This window comes from Pristis pectinata, chromosome X (genome assembly GCF_009764475.1).
Source record: "Pristis pectinata isolate sPriPec2 chromosome X, sPriPec2.1.pri, whole genome shotgun sequence".
NCBI lineage: Eukaryota > Metazoa > Chordata > Chondrichthyes > Rhinopristiformes > Pristidae > Pristis > Pristis pectinata.
The window spans coordinates 4,778,408-4,788,494 of record NC_067450.1 but is presented as its reverse complement, the minus strand read 5'-3'; the positions used below and the strand labels follow the sequence as shown (position 1 = coordinate 4,788,494).

The 10,087-nt window shown below is 40.3% G+C and overlaps 1 protein-coding gene and 1 long non-coding RNA gene across 3 annotated transcripts in view; one reads left to right on the top strand and one right to left on the bottom strand.

Annotated features, from left to right (window-relative positions):
- The first annotated feature begins 22 nt into the window (after positions 1–22).
- LOC127567028 (uncharacterized) lies at positions 23–9,143 on the top strand. Its single transcript, XR_007955834.1, has 3 exons — positions 23–104; positions 1,683–1,748; positions 7,244–9,143. It is a non-coding gene; the product is annotated as an uncharacterized LOC127567028 (long non-coding RNA).
- Positions 1,652–10,087, bottom strand: part of LOC127567027 (pleckstrin homology domain-containing family A member 3-like) — a 33,587-nt gene continuing 25,151 nt past the window's right edge. The window contains exon 7 of one of the 2 annotated variants that reach the window (XM_052009654.1): positions 1,652–6,503. In XM_052009654.1, the coding sequence (XP_051865614.1) occupies positions 6,470–6,503 (34 nt within the window). In that variant the 3' untranslated portion in view covers positions 1,652–6,469. The remainder of the gene's footprint in view (positions 6,504–10,087) is intronic. The other variant, XM_052009652.1, reaches the window with a different exon arrangement.

Sequence of the window (10,087 nt, the reverse complement as noted above, 5' to 3'; positions counted from 1 at the left end):
TTCAGGGTCAGACGACGGAGAAGAAAAGAGCGCGAAGACCGTCAGGCAGAGAGCTGGCAAGGTTTGCAGCGTCATGAGGGACAGGCACATCTGTCCCAAACGAAGTATGCTAAACCAAGTTGCTGTTTTCAAAGTTTGCATTTTAAAACTTTTTTTTGGAAATGAGTTGTCATTCCCATATTGACTTGATGCTCCACCCACACCGCCTCGGTACGCAAGACAAGTTTTTCACTGTATCTCGGTACAAGTGACAGTAATAAGCCGATACCAATACCTCCCTATTCCCTCACTCCTTCGTCCGCCTTCCCCTTAAAGGTATCCATGCTTTCTGCCTCTTTTTCTGTAAATTAGCTTTTCTTGGTTTCCCCATTAGATTTTTGGTTACTTACTTCTCCACTTAAAATTGCAAACCAAAACAAAAACCATCCTCCTGCCACCGTTTAAATTTACAGTGCAAAATGGGATAAAATCAAACAAAACAAGCGCCCTGTCAAAAGTTTTGAAGCATAGTCTTGATAGTAAACATGCCAAAAGTACTGCAGAATAGTTGAAGTGGGCTGTTACAGAAAAAGTGGGAAAATGAAAACATTCCAAAGCCGTACAGGTTAGGAAGTTGTAGGCATGCTACGTTGGTGCCGGAATCGTGGCGACACTTGCAGGCTGCCCCCAGAACATTCTGCGCAAAAGGATGCATTTCACTGTGTATTTTGATGTACACGTGACTAATAAAAATATCTTATTTCTCCAGAGTTCTTTCTTGGGATGCTCTTCCAAGAACAACTTCCTAGCATTAATGTATTCCGAAATGTCAAATTACAACATGAAAACAAGCCACTATTAAGATAACAGCCACAAATTGCATTTACTACTGTTCTTGCTGTTTACAAAGACACGGGAATGGTTGGTGATGAGGTCAGGTGGGGGGGGGGGGGGGGGGGGGGGGGTTTGCTGCAAAAGAGGAATACAATCTAAATACAAGAACTATGTTTAAACTAGTGTGAGCCCTAATATCGTCTGATCTGTTGTCCCTGAACACCCTCATAGCACGTTAAGACTTTAAAGTCAGATCTGAACTAGTCTATGCATACTGTGATTCACCACAATCACAAGTTTCTGTGTAGCAAAGCTGAGTAGCCTCCACCCACTATCTCAAATCTACTTACTTTGTAGGTGAGAGAGGATAGAATATATTAGAGAGCTTTTTAAAACTGTACAATTACTTTGCACATCTTCCACCAGTTGTGCCTGGAATTTGGAGGGGAGGGGATGGGTTGAGGTGCAGGGCTTATCTCTACAGTACTTGAGTATTTGTTATGGCTCATGGGAAATTGGTACAGGTTGAGTGTCCATAGGTGCAGAGGGTGGTTTGAGAGGCAGCCCCTTACTTAAATGTCTAGAGCATGGAGGGAAATGAACAAAAAAAGCTAGCAGAGGTCCAGGATCACTGAAAGATTTAATCTTGCCAAGTCAATGACAGGGTAAAGTATTCAGGCAGAAAAGCCCCATTTCCACAATTGGATCTTCAGTTAGAATTTAAAAGCAGCCAGTGCCTTCCAGCAGATTCACTTTTGCGATATCCAGACCAAAATGACTTCAAATGGCCATAAAATAAACCACAGATTTTAAAAATAGGATACCAAACGTAGAAAAATACTGATTCAAAACATTTATTATATTTACAGGACTACACAAAAGCAAGTATGTACTGTACATACAAAAGAATACAACAGTTCATTTGAAAAGCTGAGGTATGTTCAAATGGATTTTATGTACAATTTTGCTTTTGTCTGTGGCAAAATACTACAATCATTGGCTTTAAGAAAACTTTCTACAAAATACTGCACAGTTTTAGGTTGTGCCATTTTATAGATTGTTTTGTTACATTTGACAATATTTCTCTTTCAGGACCACCTGAAAGGAATATAAAAATGTGCTATAGAAATAGCAGTCTTAATGCAGTGTAACTGAAGAAAAATAAATTCTCTATCCCAGCATTTTGTATTAAGTCAGTGTTCATAAGTGACACTGAGCTTTCAGTGTTCCAATCTGTCCAAACCAATGGGCAGAAAATTTCTCTCATTGTCAGTTGCAAAGGCTCCTATAGTAAATTGGTCTATCACAATCCAGAATCTCAAGATAGATAAAACAGTTACCCAATTTCTGTAAGAACTGGGGATCTCACTCAAAAATTGGCTAGTGTGGAAAATTTCACACTTATTCAATCGGGGATGTTTATTACAGGTTGCAGCTGAGGCACATTTATTTAGAGCAGAGTAAAAGGGAACTTTGCTCTAGTTTTAATCATGCTATGCCTGCCTTGGCAGTGCTCGAGATGGATACTGGCTGTCAAAATAGAAAGTGTTCTCTCTGCCAGCACCAACAGCCTAATTCAAACAAAAACTGTACAAAAGATATTTTTAGTAATAACTACTTTCAAAAAGATAAAATTAGGCCCAATTGGCAAAAGTAAAGCATTACAACTTAACCTATTTTGACTCATTAGAACAGAGCAATATATAAAAAAAAGTTATCACAGCTTAATATAACATTGTAATATCACCACAGAGAATGGAGGAACCGTATTTTTGTGTGTTCTCAATCACTTGAGTATGGCTTTTCAATATCACAAAAAGTGCAACTACATTTTCATTCAACTATAGTTACCTTCATTTAACTAAAGCTAGGCAGTGCTGTGCAATTTCTAAAAAAGTCAACAGAAAGAAACTAGTCTAGGCACACAAAAAACCAAATAGATTCCAACAAAAACCTCTTCTTAACCCAGGGAGCGTGACAGACTTCTTAAAAGACACAATATCTGTTTTTTTTTTGTGGAATCCTGGAGCACAGTTGGTTGCGAGTGATACTTCTTAATCTGAACTGCCCATCAATTTAAAATTATGTTCAAAACTCTTGACTAATAACCCCTTCAACTTTCCCCAACTCTTTGCCTTGCCACTTCATTCACTTCCCTTCAAAAATCTTTTTTTGTTTTAAAAAAACACTAATTTGTACCCGTCTACGTCACCATATTCCTTTCCTCACAAAAAGTATCATAAGGAACGTGACACAGTGGAACCATACAGCAAGTTACCGCACAGAAAACAGCCATTTGTCCCATTATATCCAGCCTAGACAGAAAAGAGCTATTCAGCCTTATCCCACTTCCCATCTCTTGGTTTGTTGCTTCATGGTTCATAGCATAACAGTCATTCAGACTATTACCCTTCTTAGCAGTGAGTTCCAGCCCCTCACTAGTCACTGGCTGTAAAACAATTCCTCAATATCCCTTTATCCTTATACAATCAATTACCTTAATTTTATGCCCCCATTTATTAACCTATCTGGTTCTCAATTTTATACACATCAATTAAATCTTTGCCATATATGTTTTTTTTAAAGAAAAAAAATGACTCATCTTTTTTACTGAGGGGATTTGAACAACAGTTTCACAAAGTCAAATCTCACTATTGTCAATTAATTATACATTTGCTTTTTTGAGCATGTGAAGTGATAAATAGACATATTTGAGAGCATCATCTCTCTCCTATTTTTGTGCAATTCTAATTATATTTGTCAGACTCCTGAGGATGCATTAAACCTTCAGTGTTAGCTTGGGACAAAGACTTTCCAATGCATCTAAATAGGTTTGGAAATGAAAGTGCATTCTGTTGACACAATTGGAACAAAGCCAAATCTTCAGCCAGCATTTGATTCATTTTTAAAGCTAATTTTGGAGTAGTTTTATCCTTCTGGTACTTGAAGATAATTTAGAAAGGATGTGGTGTTGATAATACTGGTATAGTTCAATAGAAAAATTAAGTTCATCTACATGATCAGCCATGATCTTATGGAATTTTGGACCAGCTTTGAACGACCACAAGGTCCACTGCTCCTATTTTGATTGTTGTTCTTAAGATCACACATAGGATTCAGCTTAAAACTACAAGGTGATAACACATCGGTGATAAAACCCTTCGTATCAATGGGGAATCTATTTGGCTCATTGCATTTTAACAGATTTGGAAAAGAGCAACAGATTAAATAGTACAGCAGAGTTCCCAGATGCACTTTTATTCTCCTCTACACCCCATCTGTTTAATTAAATGCCAATCTCATATGCTTCAAGATCAAAAAAGGGATACTGCAACTCTGAAGATTGTCGTACTTTTAAATAAAAAGAATCTCCACAAGGATAAATTGATCTTTTGCATAAGAGGCTACATCATGATGATAGCTAACTCTATTTGTGCTTGACCAGCCCATACATAGAACTGTTAAGATAAACAGATATTTTACACTCAAGATACTGGAACTACTTCCACTGGAGCAGAGAAGGCCAAGACACGATTTAATAGTTTTGTTTTTATTATTGGCCACTTTTTCCTTCAAGAAACTTCTTTCAATATTGTGCCACAGAAATGTCCCACAATATTGGTTTTTAAATGGCTGAGAGTTAATAATTGCAATTCCAGTTGTTAATTTTCCTGAATCTCATCTCCATATTTTGCTTCACTCTACTTCCTCAATCTTCAATTGCTCAGTCTGAACAGTAGGAATACAAAGCACATTCAGACTTGACAAGGTACAAATATGCACATATATTCATATTTAAAAATGCAGGAAAAGCATGCAGCATTTTCTAAATACAACACAAGAACACGCTGGATACTTCAGCCTAAACCATTTTGATTTGTTTGGTTTTAATTATAGTTCGGTCACCATTACTGTGTACATTACTCTTAAATGAACTTGCAATCTCAAGTCCATATTCAATAAATATTCCCATAATAACAAAGGCAGATCAACAATAACAAAAAAAAACCCTGATATTCATACTTTTGTACCTCATGGAGAACTTGAGCAGTTTAATTGACTTGTTGAATAAAGGTTAAAGTACCGATAGTTCAGGGACAACAATGAAAGTGACATTCTTACCCCAGCAAAAGTAACCCCATTGGATGTGGACAGATGCACCCCAAATATCAATGGAACTTGCAGTCCTGGATACAGTTAAGTGAATGCAACACTGGTGTTTTCCTGATAAAAGCTAAATAAAATGACAATAACTGGCCCTTAATCTTGTTTTTAAAATCTACACTGGGCAATATGGATTCCATATTGGAATACTTTTATATACAGGTTTTCATAAATATAAATACTGTGGACAATTTATTGACATTTCTCAACTTACTAGTACTCTATTTCCAACTAAAAACAATGTAAGGGAACAGTAATAATAATTATTATTAGGGGAGCAGCTTCAAGTTACACAGAACCTGGTTTCAAGTGGAGTAAACAAGGATCCTAAAACAATGACTAGACTCACCTCTGGGGGATTAAACAATTCTCTGCCTTTAACTGGACAAAAAGTAAACTTGGAAACAAATTAGATAATATGCCTCAATCAGGATTGATTTGAAACTACTTTTTAAACCACCATTTACTGTATCAAAATTATTTTTTCTTTAAAAAGTTAAATTTGCCTTTTAGAAAGAGAGTACATCTGATACAGGCTCTGATTTTGGAGCAGAGGTGCAGATGACTCATGGCACATAAGCAGCAGGGCTATTTGGTGGAGGTTGTCTCAAAAGAACCATGTAATCACAGACTGCCTTTTTTTGGTGACATGATGTGATACTAGCTCTGAACTGAGTAATTCAGGCAATTTAGATTTAAGAGCAGTGCCCATTGTAAACACAAATCAGCAGTGTTTTTCTTTGAACAAGTCTACCTTTAATGGCAAATGAGGCAACTGTGGGTACCCCTACTGAACATTTACTGGAAGTATCATAATACTTATGAAAGTAGTTTTGCTTCTTGCACAAGAGGTGGGGAAAGTGGGTAGGGGGAATAAAATGCAGTAGCTTCCCTACTATTTCTGCCCTGCCCATACATTAGAGAAAAAAAACTGGAATTAATAAAGCCTGGAATTAAATAAAAAAGATGGCAAATCACAATATAATAATTGATGGTAATGAACACACACATTCAGTACGTGCCTACCCTTGAATAGGAAACCTTGGTCACATAACTGTCTATTAAGCCAGTATTTAGGTTTCATACATTTACATCTGTACAATGCTTGGGCATCAAAAGAATTAAAATATTAATGTGTATACTGGCAGGGTACATAGGCAACTACTAGTAGATATGGAAGTTTGAGAACATTTGTTATATATCATTTTGAACAAATGTGTCCTTTGAAACCTCAACACTAATATTACGAAGTTACCAGTGGTGTGCGCAGTATTCCATTCTTGATATTCCAGGAGTTGATCTCAGGTTCTGACTTATTCCCCACGCCCCCACCCCCCAGTGACCAAGTTGAAGGACCTTTGTTTCCTCCATTTCCATGTTTAGGTTAAGCCCATGTCACAAATGGCTCCTTCTGTATCGCTCGACAGATTGTGGGGTGGTGGAGAAATAAGCGTTTCCTCAACATTATTCACCATTGGCACTACTTGTAGATTCATCCTGGGCATTTTGGGAAGGCTGCAGTAAATCTGTGAAGTTAGAAACCAGATTAGTTAACAAATCTGATGATACATATATGGATGCCACCTGACCTGCAGAGTATTTCCAAAATTCAATTTTAATTACACAAGCAATAGCTTCTCTCCCCAATGCACTGAAACAAGTCAGATCACTAATGTACATCTAGGAGGTAATACAGGTGGCGGTGGTCCCATGCACCTATTGCCCTTGCCTTTCCTGCTGGAAGGGGTCATGTTTTTGGGAGTGCCATCAGAGGAGCCCAGGCAAGTGACTGCACTGCAATTTGTAGATGGTGTGCACCGCATCCACTGTACACCAATGGTATATGGAATGAAAAGACAATTAAAAAGACAATGGATGGTGTCGAGCTTTGAGTTGTTGAAGCTGTGTTCATCCAGACAAGTGGAGAGTATTCCATCACACTCCTGACTTGCGCCTTGTTGCTGTGGAATGGCTTTGGGGTGTCAGGAAGTGAGTCACTCATCACCAGATACCAAGCCTCTGCTCTGCTCTTGTAGCCACGGTATTTATGTAGCTGATCCAATTAAGTTTCTAATCAATGGTGACCCCACCCCAACCTCCGGATGTCATGATAGGGAACGCAGCAATGGTAATACTATTGAATGTCAAGGATAGATGGTTAGACACCCTCTCATTGGAGATTGTCGTTGCCTGGCACTTGTGACATGAATGTTGATTGCCACTTATCAGCCTATACCTGAATATTGTACAATCTTTCTGCACGCAGGCATGGACTGCTTCATTTGGTGAGGGCTTGAATCGGAACTGAACATTGTGCAATCATCAGTGGACATCCCCACTTCTGACCTCATGATAGAAGGAAGGTCATTGATGAAGCAGCTGAAGATGGTTAGGCCTGGGAGACTGCCCTGAGGATCTCCTGTAGTAATATCCTGAGGTTGAGATGATTGATTTCCAACCACCACAAACATCTTCCTTTGTGCGAGGTGTGGCTCCAACTATTGACATCAGTTTTACCAGTGCTCCTTGATGCCATACTTGATCAACTACTTCCTTGACATCAAGAGCCGTTGGTAACTGTGCCTCTGAAATTTAGCTCTGGTCCACATTTAGATCAAGGCTATGAAGTCTGGACTGAAGTGGCCCTGGAAAAACCCAAATTGAGCATTGGTGAGCAGATTATTGGTAAGAGCTAAAAAGTGGCACATGTTGTGCCCTGCCACTATTGAAGATCAGGATATGCTAAGCCACAAAGCTACAGAATGCACTGGTGTACATTTCAGCTGCTGCTGATAGTCCTTCGTGTCTCATGGATGCCCAGTTTTGAGCCACCACATCAGTCCTGAGTCCATTCCAGTTAGCTCATTTGTCATGCCACACAACATGGTGGAGGGGGTCCTTGGTGTGAAGACAAGTTTAGCCTTCACATTTGTTTAACTACTACCTGCCACAGACCTAGTCTAGCAGCTATATCCTTCAGGACTTGCCCAGCTTGATTAGTGCTGGTACAACCAAGCTACTCTTGATGGTGGATAGTAAAGTCCCCATCCAGAGTACGTTCTGTGCCTTTGCTACTTTCAATGCATCTTCCAAGTGTTGTTCAACACAGGAGCACTGATTCATCAGCCAAGGGAGAATAGTAGGTGATTTTCTTGCTCATGTTTGACCTGATGCCATGAAACTCCTTGCAGTCTGGAGTTGATGTTGAGGACTGCTCCTTCCCACCAGTATATCACTGTACTGCTGATGGGTCTGTCCTACTGGTGGGACAGAACATAACCAGGGATTGTGATGGAGCAATCTAGCACATTGTAAACTTTATTTATACAGCACAGTAACAGGCCCTTCTGGCCCAATGAGTCCGCACCACCCATTTAAACCCATGTTAACCTACCTGTACGTTTGGAATGTGGGAGGAAACCCACGCAGTCACGGGGAGAACGTACAAACATCGTCTAAAGGTATGATTCTGTGCGTACGACTGTTCAACTTTTGCTCGACTGGTCTGTGGAACAACACTCCCAGTCCGAGCACCTGTCCCAAGATGTTTGAGAGGAGGACTTAGCAAGGTTGACTGGGCCAGGAGCAATCTTTGCCACATCCAAATTCAGTGCTAGAGTCTTAACTGGGTGGTCTGTCTGGTTTTATTCTGTTGGTAATGCCACATCTGATTGGCTTGCTGGGCTGCTTCACAGTACATTTAGAGTCAACCACATGGATTATGTCTTGAGGCATATAGAGTCATAGAGCAATACAGTAAGGTACAGGCCCTTTGGCCCATCGAGTCCATGCCAACCATGGTACCCACCCATCTAGTCCCAATTTCCTGTGTTTGGCCCATATCCCTCTAAGCCCCGTCCCTGCATGTACCTATCCAAGTGCTTCTTAAATGATACTGTTGTACCTGCCTCAACCACTTCCTCTGGCAGCTCATTCCATATACTCACCACCCTCTGGGTGAAAAAGTTGCCCCTTGGGTCCTTTTTGAATCTTTCCCCTCTCACCCTAAATCTATGCCCCCTAGTTTTGATCTCCCCTACCCTAGGGAAAAGACTGCTACCATCCACCTTACCTATGCCCTTCATGATTTTATAAACTGTACCATTACACCTCATTCTCCTACATTCCAAGGAATAAAGATCTAACCTGGCCAACCTCTCCCTATAACTCAGGCCCTCTAGTCCTGGCAACATCCTCGTAAATCTTTTCTGCACTCCTTCCAGTTTAACCATGTCTTTCTAATAACAAGGTGACCAAAACTGTACACAGTACTCCAAGTGAACCCTCATCAATGACTTATACAACTGCAACATAATATCCCAACTCCTATACTCAGTGCCCTGACCTAGGGCCACTGTGCTAAATGCCTTTTTCACCACCGTCTACCTGTGAGGCTGTTTCCGACAAACTATGTACTCCTAGGTACCTCTGTTCCATTGCACTCCCTAGTGCCCTACCATTCATAGTATAAGTCCTGATTTGACTTTCCAAACTGCATCACCTCACACCACTAGTCACCGGCTTCCATTCCTAGAAACAACCCTCAACCACACCCTCTGCTTCCTACTTCCGAGCCAACTTTGAATCCAACTAACTCATTCTCCCTGGATTCCATGGGACCTAACACTCCAGACCAGCCTACCACGCAGGACCTAGTCGAAGGCCTAGATAAAGTCCAAATAGACAACATCCACTACTCTACCCTCATCTAACTTTTTGGTATCTCTTCAAAAAAAAACTCTAAGAAGGTTTGTCAAGCACAACTTTCCACACACAAAGCCATGCTATCTATCCAAATGCTGGTAGATCTTGTCCCTCAGAATTACCTCCAGTAACTTTCCCACTACTGACATCAGGCTGACTGGCCTGTAATTTCTAGGATTGTCCTTGCTACCCTTCGGAAACAATGGAACCACATTAGCCACCTTTGGGAACTTCACCAGTGGCTAATGAAGCAAATATCTTCACAAGGGCCTCCACAATTTCTCCCCTGGCATCCCACAAAGTCCAAGGATGGACTCAGTCAGGCTGTGGGGTTTTATCCACCTGAATGTGCTGTAAGGCTGCAAATACCTCCTCTCTGGTAATATGAACATTGCCCAAAACATCT